Source organism: Eleutherodactylus coqui, chromosome 4 (genome assembly GCF_035609145.1).
Source record: "Eleutherodactylus coqui strain aEleCoq1 chromosome 4, aEleCoq1.hap1, whole genome shotgun sequence".
Taxonomy (NCBI): domain Eukaryota; kingdom Metazoa; phylum Chordata; class Amphibia; order Anura; family Eleutherodactylidae; genus Eleutherodactylus; species Eleutherodactylus coqui.
In genome coordinates, this window is record NC_089840.1 from 252,949,989 (window position 1) to 252,966,612 (window position 16,624).

General features: G+C 45.4%; 1 protein-coding gene across 4 annotated transcripts in view; it reads right to left on the minus strand.

Moving 5' to 3' along the window:
• The window catches only part of CRTAC1 (cartilage acidic protein 1), a 537,130-nt gene that overhangs the window by 61,062 nt on the left and 459,444 nt on the right, over nt 1–16,624 (minus strand). For all 4 annotated transcript variants that reach the window (XM_066601101.1, XM_066601100.1, XM_066601103.1 and 1 more), the window contains one exon: nt 16,040–16,176. In XM_066601101.1, the coding sequence (XP_066457198.1) occupies nt 16,040–16,176 (137 nt within the window). The remainder of the gene's footprint in view (nt 1–16,039; nt 16,177–16,624) is intronic.

Here is a 16,624-nt window from a genome sequence, read left to right on the forward strand (position 1 = left end):
GACCACACCGCATCTTGCCCATCTTCTAAGACCCAGTTGGCAACCTCACGAGCCCAGATGAGGCACTGTGTCCGGGGTTGTGGTGATAACAGAGGCGCTCCGGTGGTTCTTCTGCTCCTATATCTCATAGAAGCTACAGAACGCCGCACTGGCCTGCGGGATATATATGTGGGGCCCCTGCACTGGATGTGGATGTGAATTCTGCCAGAGAGGCTTGTCTGTGAGCACAAACACCCATGTGTGTTCAATGTGGGTGTTAATATCTCCTATGACGTTTTTGGTATACACGCGATACTGTGAATCAAAGAACGCCGAATACCTAGGCAACTTCAGAAATGGAACGCCTCCTCTGTCTGGACCCCACTATAGTGCCTCATTCACACGCCAATAATTCACATTACCTTGTCATGAGCACGCTGGCCAATGTTCAACCTTACTCACAAGATAACACCTCACTCAGGTGTGGGCACCCCCAAGTCGTCACCCAAGGTAACGCCACTCTGTGATCAATTTAAATACTGCTATCCCATGACTTTTGTCATATCAATGTATAATAATGATGTAATAGTACGTAGGTTTGGGCTCCCTCAGACACCAGTATCTGGATGAGACTCATACCTCCAAACCTTGTTCAGATACTGCCTTGGTTGAGGGTAACTGCTTGCTGACATATGCACTTGTATATGCACTACTATATGGTGGGGACCATACATATAGAGATCTATATTAAGGTGACCAGATGTCCCCATTTAGGCGGGACAGTCCCACTTTGGGACCCTGTGTCCCACTTTTCGACGGGACCCCAGTGGGACAGCTATTTGTCCCGCTTTTGGGATGTTGGGTCACCGGTATAGTGATTACTGGCCGGCTGGTCGATTACTGCCACGGCCGGATGCACACACTGACAGCAGTGTGTGTATCCTGAATCTTCGTCCCTTTTCCCCCTCACCTTTGGTTACGCAAGAGAGGAGAGGAGAAGGGAGGAGGCGCTGCTGCGGGGGCACACACTGACACCGGCAGCAATGCTGAGAGGAGCAGTGGCGCTGCGAAGACCAGGAAGAGGTAAGTATATCAGTCTTAGGGGGAGCACTAATACTATTGGGCTTCTGTGGGGGGGTGTCACTATTATTGCTGGGGCTACTGTGGAGGGGTCACTATTATTGCTGGGGTGGGTATAGGGGGCGATAATACTTCAGGGGCTGCTGTGGGGGTCAATATTATTGCTGGGGCTGGAATAGGGGGCGCTAGTACTATTGGGGCTACTGTGGGGGTCAATATTATTGCTGGGGCTGGTATAGGGGGCGCTAATACTATCGGGGCTACTGTGGGGGTTACTGTTATTGCTGGGGCTCGTATAGGGGTGCTGATACTACTGGGACTACTGTGGGGGTCACTATTCTTGCTGGGGCTGGAATAAGGGAGCACTATTACCACTCAGACCACTCTGCACATGGCAGTGTACCTCAAGTTGACATTATCCACGGTGACAATCCACATTCGGGTAACGCAATGAACGCTTTACATAGGATAACTATGGAAAGCGCAGCCTGATGTACACGAGCGGAAATCCGCCACCACTCTCCCCTCGCATATAAAAATTGCGGCATGCCGCGATTTTCCACGATGAACCTATCATTAACGATAGGTTCATCGCGGAAATTCGTGGTGACTTTAGTGTGCTACCGCGGTGGAAATCCGCTACAGGAAAACGCAATGCCCGTGGACAGGCAGCCTTAGTGTAGGTTTACACGTGGTAGAAATGCTGCAAAATGTCCGCAGTGGAAATTTCCACAGCAAATTCTGCATTTAAAAAAACAGTCAAAATACATACTATTGGTGCAGACTTGAAATCAGCCAGGTATCTGCAGCTGATGTCAAACTATGCAGCGCTCCCCCTCACCTCCTCCGAAGGCTTCCTGCTGTCAGCGCTCCCAGGCTTCCGGTTCCCAGCGGCCCGGTCAGGTGCAGTGCCGCTGGTCAGGTGATGCTGGTCAAGTAAGGCGACTACAGGCCGCTGGGAACCGGAATTCGGGGAGCGCTGACAGCAGGAAGCCTACGTAGGAGTGATGGGGAGCGCGGCGTAGTATGAGATCAGCTGCGGATACATGGCGATTTCCAGTCAAAATCTGCACCAATTGTACAGATTTTGACTGTTTTTTGGATGCAGAAATGCTGCAGAATTTACTCCCTGCCTTTTTTTGAACCGAGCCCTGTATTTCTTATAACGACAGAGGTAAAATCATGTCATAAGCCCCACCCCTGACCACACCCCTTTGACCCTGGGGAAATCTGGTCACCTTATCTATATACTTTACATGTCATATTCATAGGGCACAGAGTTTAGATAACCTTCTCAACACATACTGCCCTCTACTGTAAGAACAGCTGCATAGTCGTCTATGTGGACAGAAATATTTCTTCCTATACAAACGGCATAAGGGACCACATTTTAATGCAGTCCTGATTACTGCACTCCTTTACTCCAACCATGAAATTCTGGCTCCCCCCTGTAATCAGGAATAGAGTCTGCAGTGAACAATATATTGGCTAATTTCATAATCATGAATTATAAATCATTGCAGCCGCACAAAGCTTGCAAGATTTACTGAAAAAAATCAGAGCGATTGCCGTTAATGCCATTTGCTGCGCGCCAATCAAATACTCTCCGACGTGTCTCCGGGTCCGTCAGGGTAAATTCAAGTCAGCAACATCAGAATTCGCTGGGCTCTGCAGACTGCTGGCACCCCATTCACAAAAAGCAAATGAGAATTTGCTTCCACAATAATGCAAATGGACTATTCTGTATTCTGCGCTCGCCAAGCTGTGCTATTAAAAGAAAGTGCCAATTTGTGCTGTATGCTTCTCACAGATGCGGGCAGGCGGGCACGGCTCTGTGTATTGGTACATTTAAAGACCACTGACAAAGGAAAGAGCCTTCCTGGTACAGAAACTTTCCTTGAGAGGGACACAAAAAGACGATTAAGCATTGAATATTTCATGTGGCATCTGGAAACGAGCAGTTTAGGGGATTTTAATGGGAACTCCAAATGACTCCATCAATGTCCATCATGGCCACCAGCGTCATCCTTTATTAGTGTTATTACAGAAGAGGAAACGCTGTATGAGTTATGCATCAGCCTTTTTATTTGCAGCTTGTGGAAACCCATGCTAGGACGAAGGAATAACGGAATATGATCAGGACCAAGGTCATGGGATGGGGCGAGCGCAATGACACATTGTTCAGTCCTGTTAGGCTTCTCCATCACCCGAAGCCTCACCGTGGGTCCAACTCCTTCCAGTCTGGAGATGTATGCAATCCATCCTAGGACTGGTTTACACAAGCTCCAAAGACAGGGACCATTTTGTTGAATTCCTGGACAAATGTAAGGACATGAAAGGAGTTTGCCACTCCTTCAACTAAAGGTCAGACTGAGTCGCACCACTATGCTCCCGGCCGCAAGTCATGCTCTCTATGTGACTTGGCCAGGAAGACGCATGGCTATCTGCCTTAATTGTCAGGCACTGTAAGCTCCAGAATGAGAAGACCCAGTTCGGGTATGTGATGTGGCGAGAGCATGGCTAGTACATCACCGAACAGAAGATAATTCCTCATAATATATGAAGAGATAAACCCCGCCCCAAGAGCGCATGTTCTTCTGGCTTCAGTTTTCTCCGGAACAAACTTCTCATTTCTCTCTTCTCCGATAACTCTTCAGCATAACTTGGCTTGTTAGTAATCACACTTAAATGTTTTCTTCCCACTGCACTGGCTATTGTAGATGTTCTCCTGGTTCCTCCCCCGTCTCTATCTCTGGGCTGTCTTCTCTCAGCTTTCTCCAGGACTATACTGCTCCCAGACTGACAAACCCCACCCACTCTCTACCTTTTATACTACTCCACTTATGATTAAATTACCCAATTCTGAGCTAGGGGAAAACTAACTAACCAATCCCAGGGCTGAATTACTGAAGTTACCAGTTTTCTATGTTGGGAAATTAGTAGTGAAATGTAATGTTAAACTATCATGCCCTCCAATGGAGAGAAATGTTATGTATGTATGTACGGAGCAGATAGTAGAGTCAGGTTTACTCTACAGGGGTTTTCCAACCATAGACATTAATACTATATTTCTCCTGTAGAGTGTCAGCTCTTATGGCCAGAGACCTCTCTCTTGCAGAGTTTAGGCTCTTGTAGGCAGGACCTCTCTTCTGTAGAGTGTAAGCCCTTATGGGCAGGACCTCTCTTCTGTAGAGTATAAGTTGTTATGGGCAGAGTCTTCTCCTATAGAGTGTAAGCTTTTACAGGCAGAATCGTCTCCTATGGAGTGTAAGCTCTTATGGGCAGGACCTCTTTCTTGTAGAGTGTAAGCTCTTATGGGCAGGGACCTCTCTTCTGTAGAGTGTAAGCTCTTATGGGCAGAACCTCTCTCCTGTAGAGTGTAAGCTCTTATGGGCAGGACCTCTCTCCTATAGAGTGTAAGCTCTTATGGGCAGGGACCTCTCTCCTGTAGAGTGTAAGCTCTTATGGGCAGAGACCTCTCTTCTGTAGAGTGTAAGCACTTATGGGAAGGACCTCTCTCCTGTAGAGTATAAGCTCCTATTGGCAGGGATCTTTCTCTCCTGTAGAGTGTAAGCTCTTATGGGCAGAGTCTTCTCCTATAGAGTATAAGCTCTTATGCGCTGGTACCTCTCTCCTGTAGAGTGTAAACTCTTATGTGCAGATCCTTTCTACTGTAGATTGTAAGTTCCTATATCCTATTGATTTGTATAGGTTGTAACATATATATGAGTCAATCTAAGTAGAAGCAATGCTATACAGAGGATTCGAGATTGAGTAATGCTTCCCATTTGCAAACAGACCAAGTGTCATTCTCCTGCCAGTTATTCTTTTTCATCTAGAATATGACTTGACAATTAATATAGCTGCCACACAAGGACACTGGATGGAAATATACCGGGCTACATTGAGAAAAATGGGTTTGCATTTGCCTTTATTGCACAAAAATGACTTCTGATATTCAATTTCAGGAATGACGGAGACTATTTGTATCAATCTGGAGTTAATTATGTGAATTCTAGAATTCAGAGAGGAATCTTCCATCTTTTTTTATCAGTATGCCTACCGTTATCCTGAAGGTAAGAGAATGTATACTATAGAGGCAGACCAGGCAACTACTATGGGGTTTTTGGAGAGAAGGTCCCTTTTGCTTTTGGGTGGTGAGAACCTGTGCAGGAATCTTAAAATAATGACAGGAAATTGGCCCAGTAATAGAATTGCTCTTGTAGGACAGATTAAAAACAGTCCCTTCTATCCTGTGTGGAAGTAGTACTGGATTAGCCAATAGGCAGAGTAGGCAGAGGCCTATAGGCTCCCGACAATGGATCAAAATGGTATTGATTTGATCTTCATAGAAAATGACAAGCTCTCTTAAGTTGTTTCCAACAGATGCAAAAAAATGAATGAAAACATTAAATTAAAGACTCTAGAGAAAAAATACTATATATAGTTTATGCCCTAGCTGGGGGGCACTTAACACAACAGGACGTAAACTTATGTTCTGTGGATAGCATGGGCTCATCACCCAGCAGGAGTCGGTAGTAAGGGTGGATTCAGACGACCGTATATCGGCTCGGTTTTCACACCGAGCCGATATACGGTGTCCTCATCTGCAGGGGGGGGGGGGATGGAAGAGCCAGGAGCAGGAACTGAGGTCCCGCCCCCTCTCTGCCTCCTCTCCACCCCCTCTCCGCTCCTCTGCACTATTTGCAATGAAAAGAGGTGGGGCGGAGCTAAGTTCCCTGAATTAGCCCCACCCTGCCCCTCCCCATTGCAAATAGTGCAGAGGGGGTGGAGGCAGAGAGGGGGCGGGAGCTCAGAGCACTGCTCCTGGCTCTTCCAGGCTCCCCACCCTGCAGAGAGAGCCGACGTATATCGTCTGGGCGTGAAAACCCAGCCGGCCTCCTGCTGCAACAGCAGAGCTTGGTAAGAACGGCAATGTTCATTGCTAACCCCCTGCATGTCACAATCGATAGACATCGGGGCATGTAAACGGTTTACAGAGGGTGTTCGAGCCTGCCATGGCCTATGATCGATATTGTAAGCGATAAGGCATTGCAGTAGAGAAGTACTGCAATGCATTATCATAGTGATATTAGCTTTCATGGTTCTAGTCCCCTACAGGGTCAGAAAAAAAAATAGTTTAAAAAAAAAAAACGATAAAAGAATTAAGAAAAAACTTTTTTGCACACTTTCCTCTGTATACAAAAAAACTAAAATAAAAATCCCACATATTTGGTACCATTGTATCCATAACAACCTCTACAATAAATTATATTTATAAATGTTTCGTATATTCCGGCGTATAAGGCGACTGGGCGTATAAGATGACCCCCCAACTGTCGACTTATACGCCGGGAATACGGTGTAGGAAAAAAAAAAACAGTACTCACCTCCCGCAGCGTTCTGCGGCGCTGCTGCAGGCTGTCGCTCCCTCCTACTCGCCGACAGAGCACTGCTTTCAGGATGCGGGGCTCGAAAACCCCGCCTCCGGAAAGCTAATGCTGTGATTGGCTAACTCAGGCGGCATCAGCCAATGAAAGCAGGCGCTGCGTTAGCCAATCACAGCCATTCAATGATGTCATTGAATAGCTGTGATTGGCTGACGCCGCCTGAGTTAGCCAATCACAGCATTAGCTTTTTGGAGGATTCCAAGCCCTAAATCCAGAAAGGAATGCTCTGTCGGCGAGGAGGAGGGAGCGACAGCCTGCAGCAGCGCAGCAGAACGCCGTGGGAGGTAAGTACTGTTTTTTTGATAAAACAGCCCTATCTGCCCCGCAATGCTACCAATAAAAACTGCAGCTTGTCACCCAGAAAACAAGTCTTAACAGAGCTCAGACCATTGAAAAATAAAAAGTTATGGGACTTTGAATGCAACAATGTAAAAAATAACTATAATTTTTAAAAAGGGGTTTTATTGTGCAAAAAGGATTGGGTGCTGGGCGTCGCCCTGGGAAACCTTTTGAGGAAGTTATCAGGTTTTGCCAGAAGTCCGAGTAGAACAGAGAAAGAAAGAAGCGCCGTAGGAGGTCGCAGCAGGATGCTACTCCAGATCCTGGTAGAATATCTGCGAGTAGAAGTATGAGGTTTCATAAGAGTGTATAATATGTTTAATGACATTAATAACATTTGCTAATGCTTGCATTGTATAATAAAAATTGGTTAATTAAAATCGTGGGTTGGTAAAATTAAAAAAAAGTATTAGGAGTTAATTTGAGAGGAGACCCTGGAGATTTCGACTGTTTAGGGCCTCCTCAGGGTTTAATCTGGCACTAAGTGGAAGCATCATGGTCTCTCATAGTCCAGGTATCCCCTCTGTGGCTCCCTCCATAGTGCAGAAGTCCTCTCTGTGGCCCCCCACAGTGCTGGTGGCCCCTCCATAGTGCAGGTATCCCCTCTCTGTGTTTCCCTTCGGTCTCTAAGCCTCTCAGTAACGTACATTGAAGTTGCAGGACGCTTCCTCTCTCTCGGTGCAGGCTGCTCCTTCCCCTCCTTCTTGCTCCTGAGGTATGGAGAAGGAGCCGGGCATTAGGCCTAATGCACATGGCCGGTTTTCCACCGCGTAGAATGTGGCAGAAATTCACGGCGTTTCACTGCAGCTATTAGGTTCTATTGAACCTAATAGCTCAATGTACATGCTGCGGAATTCCACAGCATGAAATTACCTGCAGCATGTCCTATTTGCTGCAGGTTTACGCATGGACGGCTTGGATTGTAGTCAATGGAAGCTGCCCATCACGCTATACTTCTGCTTTAGCGCAGCAGAAGTATAGTGCGAATACTTGACCCGCCCACAGCGGGCCATGTCATATGACGCACCCGGCGGGTCATGTGACACCGCCGGTGCGTCATGCGCTGTACTGCGCATGTGCGCCGGAGCCTCATGCGGGACTTCAAGCAGCGGATCCGGAGGTGAGTATGGGGCCTTTGGGGGGCGCCGTGATGGACTCCGCTGAGGTATTTCACTTGCAGGGCCCGTCACGGTTGTGTGCATAAGGCCTTTGGAGAAGGGGAAGGCAAAAGGGAAGGATGTCAAGTCCAGGGTTGATGCAGTGAATATCCAGAGTGTGGCGTCACATGCGACATCCAATCCGGGACATCCGTGCAAGCATTTCCGCTGAGCTGTTGCATTGTGAATGTGAGAAGAGAATAGCCTTGATGACTCGAAACAACCGGGAGCACATCAAGCTTATCCTGTAGTGGATTGTCATTCTAGTCCACTATTCCATGCCACTGCAAGGGTACATGGTATTTAAGCACAGATTTGGATTGCTCATCAAATTCTCTTGCTGATCCGTGTGTCACTTGCACCACTTCGCATTTGAAAATATTGACCTTGCTCTAAGATGACAGCTTTCAAATTAGCCGATGTGTTGGACATTGCTTCTAAGATTTACCCCTTTCCCCTTAGCAACATGCCACAGACAGGATGACATTACTTACCACCATTTTTCATTTCTTCAGGTGTCATCACAATTTTGGAGCAGCCTGTATAGATAACACAGGATCCACCATTCACATTATATGAAAGTCACAGCTCACCTCCTCCCCCTTCCTGCATGGGTCACAGAGCTAAACTAGTCGGGTCAGGATTTCACTGCCAACCTTGTGGGGTTTTCTCGTATAACAGTATGAGAATATACTGAGAGTAGCTTGATCGAGGAATGATATCCATCGAAAGGGGATTCTTTGGACAGAAACAACTCAGAACCAAAAGGGGTCAGAGGAGGATATCAGGAATCATTCCAACCAATAGGTGGTGCGCAGTCAGTAGCAGTTAAATACAACACTAGTGCTCCAACTAATATGTCCTAATTTACAACTTATCTTTCCTGGGCTATAACAGCAGATAATCAGTTCTAGGACCATTGAGAAACTGCAAGACGTGACTCCAGGGGGCAAAAGAGGGCAAAAATTGTATCACTGAGCAGTGGAAAAACATCTCCTGGTTAGATAAATACAGATTTCTGTTGCCTTGTGCTGATGGGAGGACAAATTTTGGCACAATCAACATGGATCGATGACCCCTTCCTGTCAGCTGGTCAGAACATGTCATCCAATCTGCAGCAACTGCAAGAAGCTTTCTGTCCGCAGGGGCCAATATTCCTGCAACATGATTTCATCACCTAGTGGAATCTACGCCACGATGAATTTCTGGGAAGTCCAACCAAGATCCAGAGCGCTACTACCGTATATGGGGATCTCTAATAAAGTGTCCGTTGTGTGTACCGTGTTTCCCTAAATATAAGCCACTGTCTACTATAAATTTTTTGCCCCAAAAAAGGCACAGTGCCTTATTTTTAGAGGGGCTTATACTCACCTGTCCCGCTGTGTCCCGATGCCTTGCACTTGTGCCCGGCGCTGCAGCAGGCTGCAGTGTCCTCCATGCTGATATACCATTTTCCTTCTGGTAAATGGGGCTTTGAATACCCCGCCTCCAGCAAAGCGAGCGCTGTGATTGCATCGAGCACCAGCTAATCACAGCCGGCGCTCGATGAGCCAATCACAGCCATTCAGTGATGTCATTCACTGAATGGCTGTGAATGATCGAGCACAGTCTGTAATTGGCTGGTGCTCGGTCCAATCACAGCGCTCGCTTTGCTGAAGGCGCTGTATTCAAAGCCCCTTGCTGCATCGTGCCGGAGACCATTGCGACGCATCGGGACGCCGCAGACCAGGTGAGTATTGATGGGTTTTTTTTCATGTAGGTTAGCTAGGGCTTATTTTTGAGTGAGGGCTTATATTTCAAGCCTTCCACGAAAACCGGGGTAGGTCTTATTAACGGGGGGAAATCAGGAAAAAAAATACCGGTGACACTTTCCTTTTCAATTTCAAAAGTCGACCGACTAAATTAATAACTTCAAAACTTTTGCAAATGTACGGCACATCCATATCAGACAACGGGTCTTCAATTAATATATACACTTTATACCTGGACAAGGACTTCAAAAGGCAGAGTGGGTAATAAATAAGGCACATGGGGAGACATCACTCACCCGGCCCTCTCTTCGCCAACACTGCCGCTAACACTTTTTGTAGTGGCATAAAAGAGTACAAAGGAAGACACATATTGGGCACGTTTTGCTTCCCTGTGACCACAGTTGACTATTTCTGTACAAATTAGCACCGTCGTCCTCCCAGAAAGCCTTTCTACTACGGATACTGTATGAATTTTATTTCAACTTCTCTTCTTTTCATCTCTGCCATGGGTTTCCCATCTAAGCTGCCATGAAAATCAAGCATTAGTTCCTCCTCATTTCACACAAATGAACAGCCTGAAGGGGACTTAATCTTAACTGTACTAAACGTTCCAAGGTTGGAAGTTGCGAGAGACCTCGATTTTTAATTGTTTGGCAGGAGGAGGCTGCATCTTAGAAATCGGGACGCGGTTCGCTCTCTGTTCCTCACAAATCCCAAAATTTTGAATGGCTTTTAACAAAAAGTACTAGACCTATTCGAATTTTTTTTTTTGACGACTATTATGAATAAGAAAATAAAGAAAAACGTAGAATGTAATACAAGGGGGTAGCCAAAAGAAACAGGACTCTTCTTCCAGTGGGCGGGGCTTCTGTTGTAGGTGAAGGTCTGTGGAACTCTACTGAGGCACTATGCTACCCGACATTGTTGGTCACGGTCCGGTCCAATGATCTTTCCACAACTTCTTCGGTTTTTCGCCTCTTTTGTGGTAGCCAAGTCATACAAACAACACACAGCTGTAATTCCGTTTCCTTTCCCACTGCTCCAAGTATTAATAAAACAGAAGTTGCACGGAGCGAGATCAGGTGAATACAGAGGGTGATGCAGAGGTGCCATCAAAATTGCCCTTTGGTGCCCCCACTCCATTGTTATATAATGTTGGCAGCTTTGATGGCTGATGCCAGAGAGAACAAGGGGAAAGGTAAGTACAAAACTTATAACCTGGACTTAGCGGGCTACCTACTTTTAAAAAACACAACCCATCCCTCAACAAGTAAGCCCCCTACCCCCACCCCCACCATAGAGTGATGTCAATGAAAAGATAAAGTGATAGATCTTGGAATGCCGGGATGACAAAACAAGAGTGAAAAACGGTTGGTCATTAAGGGGTTATTAAGGGTCCTTTGGGACTAGCAGCAGTGATTGTGACTTTCTCATGTCATCATATTCCTATAACATCACAGCTAGACATTAAAAAGTTGCAAAAAACCCTCAATCTTTCACTTTCTGAGTAATCAGATGATTAGAGGTCGTTCCTCATCCAGGTTGGATTATTTATACGTCCAAGGTTTAGCCTTTCTGGTTTCCTTGTGGACCATGTAGACCTTGGTGGGTCAGGTGACCACCTACATAATGACCATATTGGCTTATTACGAGCATGCATCATCATTGATTACCACTAGGTGGATACAGCACGGGTTGATGGGAACTAGATATAGAAGGACACAAAATTAATATTTATGGACATTTGCTACAAACCCGCAAATGCTGTAAAAATATATGTTAACTTCATGCTCTTTCGGTATCGTTAGGACGGGCTACACAGTCATAAGTGTTAAACACTGTGGAGGGTCCTGCAGCATTTTTGCAGCTGTGAGCCGTCCGTGACCCTTGCGTACTGCCGCATATGGCGGCAAAATTGTACTACACATGACCGTGTACTCACGCACGCTGTCGTGTGCAGCTCACCGTTGGTTTTTTTTCATATTTCTCGCACTGTTGCAAGTATTTGCCCACCCATAGAGAATAATGGGCTCTATCTCACATATATACACAGCAAAATACAGCATGGCGTGTGCCTTTTTGCGCTCGCGTATTACGCAATTTCGGCACGCTGATGTGAGCAGAACTGCGTAAGGCAATGTAATTGTCTGTGAGTTATCACGTACCACACGGGCGTACGTAATATGCGGTAAACATACGTTTGTGTGAATTAGCCCTTATGATGTTGTATTTGTCATTTTGGAACAACCCTTCTAAATGCACTTCATATTTAAAGGGTAAATACTGTGTAATTAATTAATATTTGCTCTTCTGCCTTAATTAAATAAGGTTCTCCAGCGATGGATGGATATCTTTATTCCATTTGTCAGGAGGCAAAAGTTTAAAGTGACCCTCCGGTTTCAGGAAAAAATTCAAAATCTTCTCAGCCATTGGTCCATTCCGCCACTGTTTTCACATGGTCTTCTTTAGACTGCTTAATCATGCATAGTGCCTGCTCTGTGATTGGTCAGCTCTTCCCACGTGATCACTGCTGGCCAATCACCCAGCAATACAATGTAGTTAGATTATGGTGGCGGGTATTTCGGCTGCCCAAAAACACCACCACTGAATGGGTGGAATTGAATAACAGTCAAAAAGATCATCTCCAAATAGTATACACCCTCCAGTGCTTAAATTGGAGATTGACTTTAAATGGGTATTTCAAAGGATAGGGGGTCTGTGCCTTCTGGATTGGTGATAAAGTTCTCAATCTGAGAATACCGCTTTAACGTGCAACGTCCCGTAAGGTGACCCCGGACACATGGCACACATTGAAGAGCTGGGAGGGCAAGATGCTGGCTTGTCACAGCGGCGCTCACCACGCTCCTTCCCAGAAGGACACGTAGCCAAGGCCAGGGCAGCGTTGGGCCTCTTCCGGGCACCCATGGCATGGGCTGCCCAATAAACAGGTATAGAGGAATTTGTCACAGGTGACGCCACCATTACGGATACCCCGGGATGAACATCGGCGGGGAAAATAAATCAGCCACAGACAGTTTAAGTACCTCAGGTCCCCAGGAACAGTCAGGGTCTGGAAATAACTTTACTGGAAACTTCAGCAATCCAAGGCATATTTTAAAGAAGCATCAGTGCATGCAATTCAATAAACTTGACAGTAGTACCTCTACACGGTGACTCAGATTTCAGACCAACTCGTGTGTTTAATTAATTAAAGACGCGTACCTCCACTCAGCGGGATTCAGACTTCCGAACTCTTGAGTGTGAACAATGACTATAAAGTACCTCTACCAGGCAGTCCCAGACTTCATGTGTGCAAAACAAATATTTGAGTACCTCTGCACTGGAGCTGATGTGCACTTGCTCACAACTGATCTTGCTCTCACTCCTCACAGATAGGACTCACTCCTCTTCTCCTCATAAACACATCCAGGACAGGAAACATCTCTTCCATGCTTCACTACATGAGGGCTGAAGATGCCACCGTGTAGCTGGACCTCCCGACTACCACTCCTGAAGACATTCAACTCATTTCCCGCTCTCAATCACTCACATTTATAACCTTTCTCATACCACGTTACAGGATAGAAATTGATACATTTGCAGACAGTCAGCTCACACTTTGCAGATATTAACCCATCCCACGCTGCAGCTGTGCAATACATATAACAGAATGACAAGATATTTTACACAGTGCATCTACACAAGACATTACATGTATGACATTATGGGGGAGGGGGCCAGGAAACCATGTACTGGGCCACTACAAACGTAAGAAATCTTGTGCCTTTAACTGAGATTACCTATGCCAATTTGGTCACTACAGCAAAATATTGGTGCCAGGGCCAAAACTGGTGGCTGGAGGTGGAACGTAGGAGGACGTTGTTCACAATGCAGGGTGTAATCAAAGAGATCGATCCAGCGCTGTATCTCAATTAAGTACCTGAATAGAAAGGCATGGATACACCACATGAAGGTATGGCGGGTAGGCCCCTGGGATCACCGGAGCATGGTTTTCAAATTTTGTGTTGTGGCCCCTTGTAAGAGAAGAGTAGCATGTGTGAAGCAGAAATCCCTTTTCCACGTCTCTCCAAGTCCCGTCGGACCACTGCTATGACTGAAGTAAGGAAAGTGTAGTGGAAGTGGCCTTCTTCTGCTATGATACATGCATGGGGCCATTCGTCAGTCCAAGGTTGATGCTGTCATTGCGGAATCGTCTTAGTGAATGGCAAAGCGCTGATTCTGTGCAGATGCAATGCGAATTACTAGTAAGAGCTCAACCCAATCAGAAGACAATGCAAATTTCAATGTGAATGTGCTGGTTAGAATTTGGCCTGATTGCCTCGTTGGACCTGTGTTCATTTCAGGGGCTTTCAACATGGATAATTACCCGAATCTCCTTCAGACAATGGTGGATGACGTCCTGGATGACCTGCCCAATTGTAGTAGAAGGAGGCCACTTCAAGAGCTCTTTTGTTACTTTAATCATTGCAGTACTCCCACGGGACTTGAGAGACGTGGAAAGCTGGTTTCAGCTTCTCATATGCTACTTTTCAACTTTACAATCGGGTTTTACTCTCTCTCTTACTGGGGCACAACACCAAATTGAAATCCATATTCCGGGGTACATGCGCCATGCCATCATGTAGCGTATCCATGTCTTTCTATTGTTATTTCAACATAGGATACCAGTACTGAGGTATAGTGCCGGATCCGTCTTTCTGACTACACCCTGTACAGCTAATGCATTGATAGGTGAAGTAGTGGATTACCAGTGTATAATTATATATATTATATAATCTACTGCTAATGGTGGTAAGTCAGACCATAACGTCTTTATACTGCAAGGAACAGTACTGCAGACAGGTATGTACCGCCATGTTCCAGTATAGACACAGGGCATCACATAAGAGTTGTGTCACCACATACATGGCCATAGAACTCCGCAATGACTCATAGTATTCTTATAATTTACAATAAAGGGGCTCTACAACTCCTAAAAAATAATTCCAAGTATATATTATATACTTACCTCCAGAGGCGTAACTTGAAGCTCCCGGGCCCCGATGCAAAACTTGTAACAGGGCCCCCAACTATAATGCTTTACTTATAGTACTGGGTTCCCTATATGGAGAAGAGAGGCCTTATGGGCCCCCTAAGGCTCCTGGGCCCGGGTGCAACCGCATCCCCTGCATCCCCTATAGTTACGCCCCTGCTTACCTCTTAAATATGGCACCTCCCTGGGTGATAATTACTGCAGTTTGGTGACAACAGGAAGTGGTAGGAGACCCTGGGGAATTTTAAATAGTTTTTTGGGAGTTGGAAAACCCCTCCAAGGGATACATTATCCTAAATATCATACTACGCAGCATAATAGTGATAATTTAGAACATAATATATAACACAGAAGTGCAATAATATAACATACTATATGGTGGTCACGGAAAAGTACCCGGCACCGCACTCTTATGACAGCTGTCTAAAAGAAAATCTGTGTTCCCCATAGTAACCAATCACAGCATAGCTTTCATTTTACTTCAGTAGTATAAGAAATTGGGACTAATCACAGCGCAGATTTCATTTCACATGCACCCATGTGCTTTTGCCTTGAGTCAGAAACGCTATCTTTTCTCCTCATGGAAAGAACCTAGAAGGTGGGTAATATGCAAATAAGGAAGATGGAACAATACCAACTCCATCTCCCTTATTTGCATATTACCCAGAGGAGCATGAATGGCCTTATAAGTCTCCTCACTGACATTCTAAGTGCTCTCCCTAAGGAGAAAAGATAGCGTTCCTGACCCACATCACAGGCCTCTCACCAGCCAAGCCAGAAACCTACAGCACACTGATGAGAGGCAAACACCCTGAAACAGCTGTCTGTGTATGGATGTCTTGGCTTTCAATTCCCAGTCATTGTTACAAGGCTTGTATAAAGAGTCTAACATTGACTTGCAGGAATGCTGCCTTCCAGTAGGTGGAGCTGCAGAGGTATTGTTCCATCTTCCTTATTTGCTTTCGGCCTGGCCAGGCATGCCACAAATTTACTAAGAGGTGTGAAACTTCACTCTAGCGCATTGGAGTATAAAACATCCATCTAAGTAAATCCCCACCGTAATGTTAAAGTATGTATTTCACATTTGTTAAACATTTCTATATAGCATCACAGTAAATATTTGGATCCCCTCCCTTACATAGACAGTATATATAAGCAGGGCTTGCAAAAGAGAATGCATTGGTGCTCACTGCTTGTTCTTTCCCATTTGAACACAGTCTGTAGCTTTACCTGAACATGCGATTTGCTGAAGAGCCCCTGTAGGCAATATTATTAAAAAAGACTTCCAGCTCCTGATCATTATCGAAGTCAGCGGCAATCACAGTGCGGATTGGAGAAGGCATGGAGAACTTCTGAGTAGCAATATCCTGTTTGAAGATAGAAGAGAGATATAAGGGCTCACAATTATCTCTTATTAAAAGGAGCATCTTTCACGTAATAACTCAGATGTTACTGGAGGAGACCTGAAGGTAATCAAGAGGATCTTCAGATTAAAACTAGAAACAAAAGGCGGGGAGGATACGCCAAGGTAACCGCTGTGAACGTCTTATCAGTCATGTATACAACAGGTCAGAGTCATTTCAAATACATATTATGAAGAATTGAGAAACTTTTTGTTTGATTTCTTTTCACTCAATTAAATTACAATTTACAAAAAAAAACCAGTTATAGTATTTATAAAAAAAAACCTGCTTTTGACCGGTTTCTTTTTTTTTATCTTGACATGATTACAGTTTTTAATTTCCACCATTATAACAGCACATGCAGTGGTGGTCAACATTACTGGCGGCCTTGATTGTTTGGTATAATAAATGT